Below are 16,189 nucleotides of genomic sequence, written 5' to 3' on the forward strand. Positions count from 1 at the left end.
TTTTTCAAAAATATGAATTGCTCTGCTGCTGAAGGACTTCCTCTCACAAGGGACTCTTCTTTCTGGCATCCACAAATATTCTTTTACAAATGAGGAAAATTACTGCTCTCTCTTTCCGATAAATGATGAATGGATCATGCGTTCTGGACTAAATCTAGCTGCCTATCACAATACTATACACACAACTTACTGTATTTGGTGTGTCCAAATGGAAATGCTCCCACACCACAGATGTACAGCATCATGGAGCCTCCATTTTTATTTATTCTATTAATATATCCCCTATGAATCTTTATAATTCTATATCTGTAACTTATCTGTCACTATCTAAATTAGCCTAAGAATGTGTCACTATAGCTATCCTAACTATCTGTCACTTACATATCAGTCAATATACCTAAATAACCAAAGGGCATTATAATGCCCCCTTCACGTGCTATCGGAATTATCGTAAATACGAATTTCCGAGGTAAGAATGGCTCATGAACGCGCTCTGATGTCGTGTTTACCACTGGGAAGTTCAGATATCATTTTGATACCCAATTTCCCAAGATGGGCGGGGCTTAAAGGACAACTCCGGCGAATTTTTAAGTTTATCTTGATCGTTATATCTTTGTGAGTAGTCTATAGAAAAAAACCGAACCGGATTAGTGCTTTAAAAAATGCGATTAAAATGTCTGTCCAACATGAACAGGGCCTTTACACTTAGCCATTGTTTAAATTCACCTGTGTTAGCCGGCTAGCTGTGTCTCGCACTGAAGTCCCGTGGGAACGCAGCGGTAGCCGGAAAAACAGTCCAGTGGGGAAGAGCGTCATGTCTGTAAAGCACGATTATTTTATTACTGCACATCTTTCCTCAAGCCGTGTGTGGAAGGATACATAAAGTTTACATTCCCTCCACTCCTCTTTACCCACGGAATGGCCTTATTCTTCCACCGGCCCGCTGTGTTGTGTGTGTGTAAGTTAGTCAAGTGTTCGCCGCACATTTTCACAATTCGGAAAGGCACAAACGCGAACCGTTTCTACTTCACTCGTGAGCCCGATCGGTCTGGTCACGAACGAATCGTTCTTTTGAACCGGTTCTTTTTAGTGAACCGGGTGAACCAGTTCACCGAATCGTACTGAATCGTTCTAAACGGGTCGCGTCTCAAATCAGCGCTGACGTTACTTTAGTTACTCACTTTCTGACATGAGAGAGTCCCTCCGAATATTAATAAACTAATGTCTTGAATTATATGTTGTAACTCCAGCCGTTCACAGAACTGAGTAATGTTTTGCTGAGAGAGCTGATGAACTCACAAGCCGCTGATACTGAGCATGAGCGAGTGAACGAGCAGCGGCCCTCGGATCAGCAGGACAGAATCGAAAACCGTTTCTCTCAGACACGTTCGAGCCGATGAGTAGAGCCTCTTCACACACACGATGCTCTTCCCCACTGGACTATTTTTCCGGCTACCGCTGCGTTCCCACGGGACTCCAGCGCGAGACACAGCTAGCCGGCTAACACAGGTGAATTTAAACAATGGCTAAGTGGCTAAACGCATCTCGTTGTCTTATGAGGGACCTGTTCATGTTGGACAGACATTTTAATTGCATGTTGTGTCTGTTAAGCGGCTCTAGACACCCGTTACGTCTATGTCCCCAGAGCTGCCGTTTAGCTGAGGGGCGGCTCTGGGCATTAACTGGAATAACGCCGCGTTTTTTTTTCTATAGACTGAACTCACAAAGATATAACGATCAAGATAAACTTAAACATTTGCCGGAGTTGTCCTTTAACCGTTCAAAATGGCGGATGGGAGACGAATTCCTGCTGTGCCAGGTGTTTTACTAGTTTTTATTCCACAACAATTTCATTGTCTTGTCGTTAAAGTAGTACATATTTACATAAATTCATAATCATTTGAAGCATATTTGTGTATTTTAAACACATCGAAAATCGCATCTAGTTGACCATCATTCCAGAATAGTGAGCAAGCGGACTATCTATCTAGTGTGGTAAAGTAGCTCTACAATAGGATCATTTACAGCTGAAAACTACTGCCATTTTAGTCTTTAGCAGCCTTATCTTGTCTACATTATGCCTTTATTGTGAATATGATTAGCCTATAAACGATATGCTTTTGTGTTGTGCTGCTGTGTTTGCCAGTGATTATGATTTTCTGTAATGACTGAAATGGTTATAGTGTTAAAATAACATTTTCCAAAGATGCACAAAAGTATGAACCTGGCATCCTCCATTCTTTCCAACAACAAAGCGCCTGAACTCAACAAGCTCGTGATCACGACTTCTGAAGTGGGAAGCAGGAAACTTCCGATAGCACGTGAAGGCGGCATTACTCTCACATTACTCTCACTTATATCACCATCTCTGCTCTCACTCAAACCCACGATGTGGAGATGTTATTAGTGCTGCCTTCACGGGCTCTCGGATTTATCGGAAGTATGAGTTTCCCAGGTGAAAAATACACACGAACGGCCTCACATTTTGAAACTTGAATGCAATTATCTCGGAATCATGTGGAATCATTAAACTTCCGGTAGCACGTGACGGCAGCATAACTTCACTTTTAAACTGGGCTGTGAAAAAAACCCTGGCGGAATTAAGCCAGAAGTGCCTAATGTCAGCCAGACTCGGCCCAGGCTTGGTTTCTATCTGGGCCTCAGGGAATTATGTTCAGTCAAACCCAGCTCCACCACCGTATGAAACACATGAAGCTTCGTTTATTCATGTGACATGAGTGTTTAAATCACAGTCTGGAGCAGTGTTTCAAAACCGCTGCGCTTCAGGATCGCGGCACAGCGTCGAAGCGTCACTTCAGGATCTCGGCACAGCGTCGAAGCGTCACTTCAGGATCTCGACACAGCGTCGAAGCGTCACTTCAGGATCTCGACACAGCGTCGAAGCGTCACTTCAGGATCTCGACACAGCGTCGAAGCGTCACTTCAGGATCTCGACACAGCGTCGAAGCGTCACTTCAGGATCTCGGCACAGCGTCGAAGCGTCACTTCAGGATCTCGACACAGCGTCGAAGCGTCACTTCAGGATCTCGACACAGCGTCGAAGCGTCACTTCAGGATCTCGACACAGCGTCGAAGCGTCACTTCAGGATCTCGACACAGCGTCGAAGCGTCACTTCAGGATCTCGACACAGCGTCGAAGCGTCACTTCAGGATCTCGACACAGCGTCGAAGCGTCACTTCAGGATCTCGACACAGCGTCGAAGCGTCACTTCAGGATCTCGACACAGCGTCGAAGCGTCACTTCAGGATCTCGACACAGCGTCGAAGCGTCACTTCAGGATCTCGACACAGCGTCGAAGCGTCACTTCAGGATCTCGGCACAGCGTCGAAGCGTCACTTCAGGATCTCGGCACAGCGTCGAAGCGTCACTTCAGGATCTCGGCACAGCGTCGAAGCGTCACTTCAGGATCTCGGCACAGCGTCGAAGCGTCACTTCAGGATCTCGACACAGCGTCGAAGCGTCACTTCAGGATCTCGACACAGCGTCGAAGCGTCACTTCAGGATCTCGACACAGCGTCGAAGCGTCACTTCAGGATCTCGACACAGCGTCGAAGCGTCACTTCAGGATCTCGACACAGCGTCGAAGCGTCACTTCAGGATCTCGACACAGCGTCGAAGCGTCACTTCAGGATCTCGACACAGCGTCGAAGCGTCACTTCAGGATCTCGACACAGCGTCGAAGCGTCACTTCAGGATCTCGACACAGCGTCGAAGCGTCACTTCAGGATCTCGACACAGCGTCGAAGCGTCACTTCAGGATCTCGACACAGCGTCGAAGCGTCACTTCAGGATCTCGACACAGCGTCGAAGCGTCACTTCAGGATCTCGACACAGCGTCGAAGCGTCACTTCAGGATCTCGGCACAGCGTCGAAGCGTCACTTCAGGATCTCGACACAGCGTCGAAGCGTCACTTCAGGATCTCGACACAGCGTCGAAGCGTCACTTCAGGATCTCGACACAGCGTCGAAGCGTCACTTCAGGATCTCGACACAGCGTCGAAGCGTCACTTCAGGATCTCGACACAGCGTCGAAGCGTCACTTCAGGATCGCGACACAGCGTCGAAGCGTCACTTCAGGATCTCGACACAGCGTCGAAGCGTCACTTCAGGATCTCGACACAGCGTCGAAGCGTCACTTCAGGATCTCGACACAGCGTCGAAGCGTCACTTCAGGATCTCGACACAGCGTCGAAGCGTCACTTCAGGATCTCGGCACAGCGTCGAAGCGTCACTTCAGGATCTCGGCACAGCGTCGAAGCGTCACTTCAGGATCTCGGCACAGCGTCGAAGCGTCACTTCAGGATCTCGACACAGCGTCGAAGCGTCACTTCAGGATCTCGACACAGCGTCGAAGCGTCACTTCAGGATCTCGACACAGCGTCGAAGCGTCACTTCAGGATCTCGACACAGCGTCGAAGCGTCACTTCAGGATCTCGACACAGCGTCGAAGCGTCACTTCAGGATCTCGACACAGCGTCGAAGCGTCACTTCAGGATCTCGACACAGCGTCGAAGCGTCACTTCAGGATCTCGACACAGCGTCGAAGCGTCACTTCAGGATCTCGACACAGCGTCGAAGCGTCACTTCAGGATCTCGACACAGCGTCGAAGCGTCACTTCAGGATCTCGACACAGCGTCGAAGCGTCACTTCAGGATCTCGACACAGCGTCGAAGCGTCACTTCAGGATCTCGACACAGCGTCGAAGCGTCACTTCAGGATCTCGACACAGCGTCGAAGCGTCACTTCAGGATCTCGACACAGCGTCGAAGCGTCACTTCAGGATCTCGGCACAGCGTCGAAGCGTCACTTCAGGATCGCGACACAGCGTCGAAGCGTCACTTCAGGATCTCGACACAGCGTCGAAGCGTCACTTCAGGATCGCGACACAGCGTCGAAGCGTCACTTCAGGATCGCGACACAGCGTCGAAGCGTCACTTCAGGATCTCGACACAGCGTCGAAGCGTCACTTCAGGATCTCGACACAGCGTCGAAGCGTCACTTCAGGATCTCGACACAGCGTCGAAGCGTCACTTCAGGATCTCGACACAGCGTCGAAGCGTCACTTCAGGATCTCGACACAGCGTCGAAGCGTCACTTCAGGATCTCGACACAGCGTCGAAGCGTCACTTCAGGATCTCGACACAGCGTCGAAGCGTCACTTCAGGATCTCGACACAGCGTCGAAGCGTCACTTCAGGATCTCGACACAGCGTCGAAGCGTCACTTCAGGATCTCGACACAGCGTCGAAGCGTCACTTCAGGATCGCGGCACAGCGTCGAAGCGTCACTTCAGGATCTCGACACAGCGTCGAAGCGTCACTTCAGGATCTCGACACAGCGTCGAAGCGTCACTTCAGGATCGCGGCACAGCGTCGAAGCGTCACTTCAGGATCTCGACACAGCGTCGAAGCGTCACTTCAGGATCTCGGCACAGCGTCGAAGCGTCACTTCAGGATCTCGACACAGCGTCGAAGCGTCACTTCAGGATCTCGACACAGCGTCGAAGCGTCACTTCAGGATCTCGACACAGCGTCGAAGCGTCACTTCAGGATCTCGACACAGCGTCGAAGCGTCACTTCAGGATCTCGACACAGCGTCGAAGCGTCACTTCAGGATCTCGGCACAGCGTCGAAGCGTCACTTCAGGATCTCGGCACAGCGTCGAAGCGTCACTTCAGGATCTCGGCACAGCGTCGAAGCGTCACTTCAGGATCTCGACACAGCGTCGAAGCGTCACTTCAGGATCTCGACACAGCGTCGAAGCGTCACTTCAGGATCTCGGCACAGCGTCGAAGCGTCACTTCAGGATCGCGACACAGCGTCGAAGCGTCACTTCAGGATCGCGACACAGCGTCAAAGCGTCACTTCAGGATCGCGACACAGCGTCGAAGCGTCACTTCAGGATCTCGGCACAGCGTCGAAGCGTCACTTCAGGATCTCGGCACAGCGTCGAAGCGTCACTTCAGGATCTCGACACAGCGTCGAAGCGTCACTTCAGGATCTCGACACAGCGTCGAAGCGTCACTTCAGGATCTCGACACAGCGTCGAAGCGTCACTTCAGGATCTCGACACAGCGTCGAAGCGTCACTTCGTCAGTTTCACATCAGCCATCCCTAAGACTGTCATTTATATATTCCTCACCCTTACACATCCATAGACGTGGAGGTTAAAGAGACTATTACCCTAAACATGAAAATTCGGTCACTGCTCACCCTCATGTCGCTCCAAACCGCTAGACTTTCGCTCATCTTCAGAACGCAAATGAAGATCTTGTTGTTTTTGGTCACGGGAGCCGTCGGTGGCGCTGGCGTTCAGACATGAGATCAACAATGAGTGCGTTTACAAGCACACCAGTGAACGGACAACGCAGTAAACCGCCTTCACATGACTTCAGTAATAAACCGGGTTATTTCCTTTAGTGACGTCTATAATAATAATGTCCGTATCTGACTCTGAGTATCCCTCATGTTCCGTCAGTTGTGATGTTAATAAAGCGAGAGCTGGAGATTTACGGCTCATATTATCCCTCATGATGCAGCGTTCTGACTGAACCTCTACTGCTTCTGCTGACTGAGATGAGAACACATCTTTATAATGCTCTGGGTCTTAAAGGAGTCTGTGTTTGTGATATATGGCCTTATTTCATGATAAACGCTAGCTCGCTCTCAGAGGTGGAAAGAGTAACAAAATATTCTACTCAAGTAAAAGTACTGTTACTTCAATGAAATTTTACTTAAGTACAAGTAAAATTACTGGTCTAAAAATTTACTCAAGTAAAAGTAAAAAGTAGCTCATTTAAAATGTACTCAGAGTAAAAGTTACTTAGTTACTTTTTTAACAGTGGGGGTGGGACTCTCCCCTGTAGGGTTGTGATAGAATGAGATTTTCACGATATGACAACTATCTCAGAAAACATCAATTAAACATTTACTGTACCTATTATTAAATGATGGTTATTATCACTTGTTAAAATGATGTTAAATGAATGAAGAAGATTGGTCTTTTTTTATTTGGTTGAACAAATGCTTTATTATAACAAACTTAAAACCATTTGTTTATTCTGTTTATCAAAATTTCAATAAAACATGTCTAATAAACTAAATTCAATAAATTATTATGAATTAGATTAACAACTTATTTTTATCATTAATTCGTAAAAATGTTTAAGAATAATAGAGTCCATATGTAGTAGACGGAGCAGCTCATTCACAGAGAGAGAACAGCAGATCATATAGTCATATAGCAGTGTTTTGTGCTTTAATGTTCACAGACCATGTCGCGATTTGATTTATTTCTAAGGCCTACAGCTCTACATTCGAGTTTTTCGTTCATCCACCAGTTTGCGTGTATTACACCAAATCTACGTTATAATGTAAAGTTAATGTTCATGACTGGATTCCGGGATTCCCTCTGCGTCACAGAAATCAATCGGCCCAAGTTATAAACATACCTTTATTTGCACAGAGGGATGTGTGCCCGAACATGTTCTATGTGTTTCTTCATTTGCATCCACATTTTGTGCAAATTTGATATCCTCCAGGACAACACCACATTATTTTTTTCTATATCCAAAGTTTTTCCATACTAGCCAGGAGTTCACGACGGCGTTTTGCTTTCACCTGGGTCTGCGTCACTGACGTCTGTCTTGTTCGTCTCCATCTGATATTTGCGCGCATGTTCTCTCCCGCGCCCCGCGCCCTCTATTCAATATTAGTCATTTCCGGATTGCGGTCTTTTTCCTCCTCTCTTTGCATTAATTATTTATTTTTACTCAGTAACGGATGTGGTTTAAAATGTAGCGAAGTACAATACTTTAATCAAAATGTACTTAAGTAAAAGTAAAATTACAGATTTTTAAAACTACTTAAAAAAGTAGAAGTACACAGAAAAACTACTCAATTACAGTAACGCGAGTAAATGTAATTCGTTACTTTCCACCTCTGCTAGCTCTGTTTAAATCTGCTGTAAGTTTGGGTTTTCCTCACCTATCACACATGCGCTCTTCAGTAAGCCGACAGCAGGTTAATGCATTTACATGCAGCGCGGAATCAGGGTAAGAGGCTAAAAACTTTAAACAGTTATTACACTATGAGCTATGAGCAGTTATTACACTATGAGCTATGAGCAGTTATTACACTGAGCTATGAGCAGTTATTACACTATGAGCTATGAGCAGTTATTACACTATGAGCTATGAGCAGTTATCACACTATGAGCTATGAGCAGTTATTACACTATGAGCTATGAGTAGTTATTAAACTATGAGCTATGAGCAGTTATCACACTATGAGCTATGAGCAGTTATTACACTGAGCTATGAGCAGTTATTACACTATGAGCTATGAGTAGTTATTAAACTATGAGCTATGAGCAGTTATCACACTATGAGCTATGAGCAGTTATTACACTGAGCTATGAGCAGTTATCACACTATGAGCTATGAGCAGTTATTACACTGAGCTATGAGCAGTTATCACACTATGAGCTATGAGCAGTTATTACACTATGAGCTATGAGCAGTTATTACACTATGAGCTATGAGCAGTTATCACACTATGAGCTACTAGCAGTTATCACGCTATGAGCTATGAGCAGTTATCACACTATGAGCTATGAGCAGTTATCACACTATGAGCTATGAGCAGTTATCACGCTATGAGCTATGAGCAGTTATCACGCTATGAGCTATGAGCAGTTATCACACTATGAGCTATGAGCAGTTATTACACTATGAGCTATGAGTAGTTATTAAACTATGAGCTATGAGCAGTTATCACACTATGAGCTATGAGCAGTTATTACACTGAGCTATGAGCAGTTATCACACTATGAGCTATGAGCAGTTATTACACTGAGCTATGAGCAGTTATCACACTATGAGCTACCCAGCCAACATGCATATGTGGGCCCCACATGGGTTATGCTTGGGCTACATGGGAACCAAGTGGGCATGGTCCCAAAACGGGCATCCTTTCTGGGGCCAACCTGCGTCAGCTAAGTCGGTCCCATATGGGAGAAAACAGGTGGGCTACCTATATGGGTCCTAGCCGGGTCACTAATGGGAAATGAGCGCACAGGCTCAAAATGGGCAACACAAATGGGCCCCATATGGGTTTACCAAATAGGTCAGATATGGGCAAACACAATCAGTCCCATATAGGCTGCCTACATGGGCCCAACGTAGCACCTGCATAGGTAACCTCTATATGGGTTCTAATTGGGGAAATACAAATGGGCCCCATATGGGTTTACCAAATAGGTCAGATATGGGCAAACACAATCAGTCCCATATAGGCTGCCTACATGGGCCCAACGTAGCACCTGCATAGGTAACCTCTATATGGGTTCTAATTGGGGAAATACAAATGGGGCCAGTTTGGGCAAACCATATGGGTCAGACATGGGCAAACACAATCAGTCCCATATAGGCTGCCTACATAGACCCAAGGTAGTACCCACATAGGTAACCTCTATATGGGTTCTAGTTGGGGTAATACAAATGGGGCCAGTTTGAGCAAACCATATGGGTCAGACATGGGCAAACACAATCAGTCCCATATAGGCTGCCTACATAGACCCAACGTAGAACCCACATAGGTAACCTCTATATGGGTTCTAATTAAGGAAATACAAATGGGGCCAGTTTGAGCAAACCCTATGGGTCAGATATGGGCAAACACAATCAGTCCCATATAGGCTGCCTACATAGACCCAAGGTAGTACCCACATAGGTAACCTCTATATGGGTTATAGTTGGGGTAATACAAATGGGGCCAGTTTGAGCAAACCATATGGGTCAGATATGGGCAAACACAATCAGTCCCATATAGGCTGCCTACATAGACCCAATGTAGTACCTGCATAGGTAACCTCTATATGGGTTCTAATTGGGGAAATACAAATGGGGCCAGTTTGAGCAAACCATATGGGTCAGATATGGGCAAACACAATCAGTCCCATATAGGCTGCCTACATAGACCCAATGTAGTACCTGCATAGGTAACCTCTATATGGGTTCTAATTGGGGAAATACAAATGGGGCCGGTTTGAGCAAACCATATGGGTCAGACATGGCCAAACACAATCAGTCCCATATAGGCTGCCTACATAGACCCAAGGTAGTACCCACATAGGTAACCTCTATATGGGTTATAGTTGGGGTAATGCAAATGGGGCCAGTTTGAGCAAACCATATGGGTCAGACATGGGCAAACACAATCAGTCCCATATAGGCTGCCTACATAGACCCAATGTAGTACCTGCATAGGTAACCTCTATATGGGTTCTAATTGGGGAAATACAAATGGGGCCAGTTTGAGCAAACCATATGGGTCAGATATGGGCAAACACAATCAGTCCCATATAGGCTGCCTACATAGACCCAAGGTAGTACCCACATAGGTAACCTCTATATGGGTTATAGTTGGGGTAATGCAAATGGGGCCAGTTTGAGCAAACCATATGGGTCAGACATGGGCAAACACAATCAGTCCCATATAGGCTGCCTACATAGACCCAACATAGTACCTGCATAGGTAACCTCTATATGGGTTATAATTGGGGAAATATAAATGGGGCCAGTTTGGGCAAACCATATGGGTCAGATATGGGCAAACACAATCAGTCCCATATAGGCTGCCTACATAGACCCAACGTAGTACCCACATAGGTAACCTCTATATGGGTTCTAGTTGGGGTAATACAAATGGGGCCAGTTTGAGCAAACCATAAGGGTCAGACATGGGCAAACACAATCAGTCCCAATGTCTTAGAAGAAAAGGTTCTATCAGCACTACGTATTTGGAACCCTTAAGGTTATAGTAGTTGAGTATACTCCAAAGACCCTTTTATGCTAAAAGGGTTCTATAATGACCAGAAAGAACCCTTTTGGAACTTATATAAAACACTGCAAAAAAATGCATTTCTTATCAAAGAAAAAAAAGCATTTTCTTTTATCTTAGCAAAAACTCTCTTAATTTTGAGTTATTTTCCCCCAAAATAAGACAATTACTTTTGCTTGTAGTAAATACTTCTTGTTTTAAGAATTTTTAGATGTTTGGACTAGAAACAAGACAAAAATACTAAGTAAGAAAAGCCTTTTTAGCAGTGAACTTTTTATGGGTTCCAACTACATAGCGCAGATAGAACCTTTTTATCTATCTATCTATCTATCTATCTATCTATCTATCTATCTATCTATCTATCTATCTATCTATCTATCTATCTATCTATCTATCTATCTATCTATCTATCTATCTATCTATCTGGCCTAATCAAACTATTTCAAACTTTAAACCTATTTTAAACTTTAAACTTATTAAACTATTTCAAACCTTTTCAAACACTCCGATCAACTCTCTCCCAAGCCAACTTAAAGTTTGTCATCAAACTTTTGAATCTAGTTCATGTTTTATATATATATATATATATATATATATATATATATATATATATATATATATATATATATATATATATATATATATATATATATATATATATATATATATATATATCGCAGAAGCAGAAGAACAACTCCATAATAGTGTTTTCACAAAGGAGGAAAAAGAGCTTAAAAAAGAGGGGGACAATTTGAGAGAGACTGATAATGAGAATATACTTCCTTCCACAGTCGCTGTATTAGAAACACCCTCATAACAGCATTAAGGTTTTTGTTTTGTTTTGTTTTTATGATACAGAGGTAATAATATAAAGTATAATAATGTATTATTAATAATAATCTCCATTGTAAATGTAAGTTTTGTGTGTGTATATATATATATATATATACACAAAACGTTAAAACCATAGATAGACTGTATAGAAAAGCGTCATCACGTCTGTGAAAAAGGTAAATTAATTTGTTCTGTAGCATTCAATAAAAATGTATAATGTACAACCTTCTAAAATACTATAAATATGATGTTTGATAAAAGCATTATTTTAAAAAAAAATTAATAAAAAAAAAAATCAAATGGTCATACGTAAGCTATTGCGCCATTTTGCAACCACTTGGCGGTCTTTTTCTAGAGAAGAGTGCGCCGCAGCGAGCTGCCTGATCTGTGGACGGTGAGTAACTTATATTTTGATTATATGCTTCGATGATGTAAAAGTTTTTTTAATGGACTGTATAACATTCCATAACGGATAAAATACGGGATCATAGCCATGTCAAATGAGTCCCGCATCAATCCCCTTTTTTACACACCAATGCCTAACGTCCACTGCCTTCACGTGCTATCGGAAATTTGATTTAAAAAAAAAAAACACTAACGTTAAATTCGTGATTACGAGCTCATGCATTTTAATGTCTTTGTTTCCAAAGCTATCTGTCAATAACGCCTCGTAAACCCACGCTTCTTCTTTTGTTTTTAACGTTAACGTTACCCTTTTTGCTCATGTTTAAGTAATGCTATACATGAAGGCAAACTGCAGTTCAAAAAAAAGTCGCGGTGGACAAATATTAGTATTATATATTATTCTTTACATTATCAGAGCCTCAAACCTATTATATTTTTAGACACAAAATGCAACGTGTCCAAGTTCTTATTATACAATCATTGATGAACATCTTTGATGTAATCTTTCAAATTTTAAAGAAGAAGAACAAAAACTATATGAGAGTGGATTAAAAGATGGAACCTTTAAGATGGTTTACTAAAATTCTACCACCAGATAATTCATATGTTTAAAGCCGATCTTCGTATTTAATCACTCATGCTAAGAATCTCGGGACTTATAAGTTAATATATTTGATGCAAATGGTCCAAATATTGTTTGCAAATATTCCCAAATAGATTATTTCCCAACAATAATTAGACCTAGAATTCTGTTCACTGTTCTGTTTGACCTGGTTACGGCTTTGAATAAGTCATGTGTAAAATTATAAATAATGTTTAATACTTTATGATCATAGGCTACATAATAATCTTGTCATATGAAATTAAAAAGAGTTAATTTACAGTTAAAAATGGGACAAATGCTTGTGTATAATCCTAATTTAAGTAAATTAATTAAAGATTAAAAATTCACCTCATGCAGAATTGTTTTGAGTTTTTTGAGGGGCATAAATGCGTATTGCATATTTTACCACACTGAAGGTGGCAAGAGTTCTTTTCTACTATGAGCACTATTATATGCACATACTTATCTGGATTTTTTTTTTCAGATCCTGAATAGTGGTGAGTGTTCTTCAATATACCATGTAAGCAATTTTAATTTATTATTTTACCATATAGAGAGTTTTGCTAATTGGTAGAACGGTGGATCAGCTCACAACGGTCACATACCGTTTAGTAATTAACGAACGTTTTGTAGAGAAATGAAAACATATCTCAAAGTGTTCACAGAAGTGCTCCCAAATATATTTTGTGGTCACACAGATTAAATTTCTGGGCCTATTTCAAGCCTTGCAAACAGTACTTAAATATCAAAGCTGGAGTCTTTAATCTTTCTAATGATACACCGTTTGTCCAGAGAAAGTAACAGGGTTTCTACAGGGTTTGGAAAAGTATGGAATTTGATATTAAAAATAATATGAAAAATATTGTGTTTCCAGACTATTGTCCCCATTTCATTTTCTAAATATAATATTAAGAATTTCTAAATGTATATAATATTTACAATAGTTTTTTTTTTCATGGCGTTTGGATCAGTCTGCCAGCGCTGCCAATCGTTTTTACACTTTATCTGCTGGAGTTTAGGTCTGCAGTGATTAGTTGTTACGATGATAGGCATCAGTATTTATATCGTTTTTACCTCTACACCACTACGTCCGACTGATCCGAGGGCGCGCGTGCGTGTTTCCTGTGGTGTACAAGAGGTAAAAACGATATAAATACAGTTGGTTTTCTCACACAAACCGCTCGTTTCGTGTCTTAGGCCATCAGTGTGTACTTCCGATGGGGGATTGTTTAATTTGGACTTCTCTGTGTATGCTCTTTGAGGTGGTGACCATAGACCTGCATTATGTGAGGCACAGACAAGAACGCTTTGACCTAAAATGATCAAAATTGAAACTACTGGGGACTCCTACATCTCAGATGCCCATGAGGTAAGCTAAAACATATCAAAAATGAATTTCAAAGTGAACTATCCCTTTAATAAGTTGAGTGTATTTAATCACATAATGTCATTGTCTGTCTCACGATGAGGAATTAATTAGATGAAAATTGAAAATCTTACAAAATGTTACAAAGACTTAATTTTGATAAAACACATTAATAAAACTGAGTTATCATATTATCACAACCACAATGAGAAATTATCAGTCAAATTAGGAAAGACAGCCATCACTGCATTCATGAGTGCAGGTAATCGCAGATGTTCACAGAGTGAGAGTGAGATAACGTATATAATAGCAAAATGATCTTGAGACAAATGCTTCCTTTAAGTTTTGTCAAGGGTTTAAGAACAGAAAACACAAAGTGGTGTTAAAAAACTTCACACCGTTATTGTGTCTCATGTCTGTCAGCGGGCGCTGCCTATATGCTTTGTTTACACATATTGTTTAATGTTTTGAACTGAATGAAAACCTTGATATAACGTAAGCTTGTTGTGTATATTAACTAATTATACGTTTGTTCAGAAATGCTGACAACTTGATGAATAAAAAAATTATGCATTTTCTTAAAATAGTCATTTAAATAGTAAATAATTAATTAATAGTAAATAATACATTTAATTATATTTGAATATTCGATTTTTATGAGCCCAAATATTCAAATACAATATTTTGGAAAAATGTCCATCCCTACCAATAGATTCATACAGATTATATTTTGATACTGATCTGTAGTCAAATTGTCAAATTATTTATAATAATAATTAGCCTGTAGGGATGTCACGGTACCAAGATTCCAGTAGTCGGTACCAATACCATAAAACGTTTTATGGTACTCTGCCAATTTTGGTACCACAGCTAAATGTTTTTATTTTATTAAACAATTTTTTATTTATTTAATTACATTCAGTGAGTTTATTATTTATGATGATTATCATTATAAGTAAATAATACATAAACATTTAAAGGCTGTATGCTGTTTAAAAGTAAACATTGTTTATAAAAAATAGATCAAGTGAAAAATAAGCAAAAATCTAGGCATAATTATTAATATTAGAGACGTATTATTACATAGAGCTAAATCTACTGTACAACAGTAACCTAATAGATTCTGTCAATTTCTTCATGTTAAACGTATCTTAAAAATGTATTTGTTTTTGCAGAGGCTCTTAAAGGGATACTTCACTGCCTTTTCATATTAAACTATGTTATTCCCTTAACTTAAACGAGTTGATACACACCTCTCTCGTCTCAGTGCGTGCACTTAATCTCTCTGACGCGCGGTGACGATCTGATAGCATTTAGCTTAGCTCCCTAAGCCCAGTTCATTCACTATGGTACCAAACAGAGATCAAGTTAGAAGCGACCAAACACCTCCACGTTTCCCCTATTTAAATATAGTTACACGAGTAGTTGAACGATCAAGTATGGTGACAAAATAAAACGTGGCGCGTTTCTAATCGGATTAAAAAGGAGAACTATAATGTATGGCAGAATAGCACTTCTGAGAGTACTTCGGCTCGGCGCAGTAAAAAGTCCCGGCCGAAACATCTTCCCTTACACCTCCCCCTCACTCGCTCATTTCTGTCAATAGGGAGATGTGAGGGAAGATGTTTCGGCCGGGACTTTTTACTGCGCCGAGCCGAAGTACTCTCAGAAGTGCTAATCCGCCATGCGTTATAGTTCTCCTTTTTAATCAGATTAGAGAATTACATCGTTTTATTTTGTCACAATACTTGATCATTCAACTATTCGTGTAACTGTATTTAAATAGGGGAAAAGATGGAGGTGTTTGGTACTAACTTGATCTCTGTTTGGTACCATAGGGAATGAACTGGGCTTAGTGGGCTAAGCTAAATGCTATCAGATCATCACCGTGCGTCAGAGAGATTAAGAGCACACACTGAGACGAGAGAGGTATGTATCAACTCGTTTTAGTTAAGGGAAAAACAAAGTTCAATATGAAAAGCGGTGAAGTATCCCTTTAAGAACAACCCCCTGACATCCAAAATCAACCAGCAAGAAGCTGAGAGGGCACTCTCAAAATGGTTTACGGGAGCAAGAGCCCGAGGAGGACAGAGGGCGTCAAGAATGCTCCAAAACAA

General features: G+C 41.8%; 1 protein-coding gene and 1 long non-coding RNA gene across 2 annotated transcripts; both read left to right on the forward strand.

Moving 5' to 3' along the window:
• Positions 1 to 2,442: 2,442 nt before the first annotated feature.
• On the forward strand, positions 2,443 to 6,139 carry LOC137038363 (ice nucleation protein InaA-like). Its single transcript, XM_067412849.1, has 2 exons — positions 2,443 to 2,455; positions 2,754 to 6,139. The coding sequence occupies exons 1-2, from the start codon at positions 2,443 to 2,445 to the stop codon at positions 6,137 to 6,139; spliced, it is 3,399 nt and encodes a 1,132-aa protein (XP_067268950.1).
• A 5,914-nt stretch (positions 6,140 to 12,053) lies between these two features.
• On the forward strand, positions 12,054 to 15,525 carry LOC137037987 (uncharacterized). The gene is made up of 4 exons (XR_010897339.1): positions 12,054 to 12,091; positions 13,191 to 13,226; positions 13,969 to 14,075; positions 15,248 to 15,525. It is a non-coding gene; the product is annotated as an uncharacterized lncRNA (long non-coding RNA).
• Positions 15,526 to 16,189: the final 664 nt, after the last annotated feature.

This window comes from Pseudorasbora parva, chromosome 13 (assembly GCF_024679245.1).
Source record: "Pseudorasbora parva isolate DD20220531a chromosome 13, ASM2467924v1, whole genome shotgun sequence".
NCBI classification, from domain to species: Eukaryota; Metazoa; Chordata; class Actinopteri; order Cypriniformes; family Gobionidae; genus Pseudorasbora; species Pseudorasbora parva.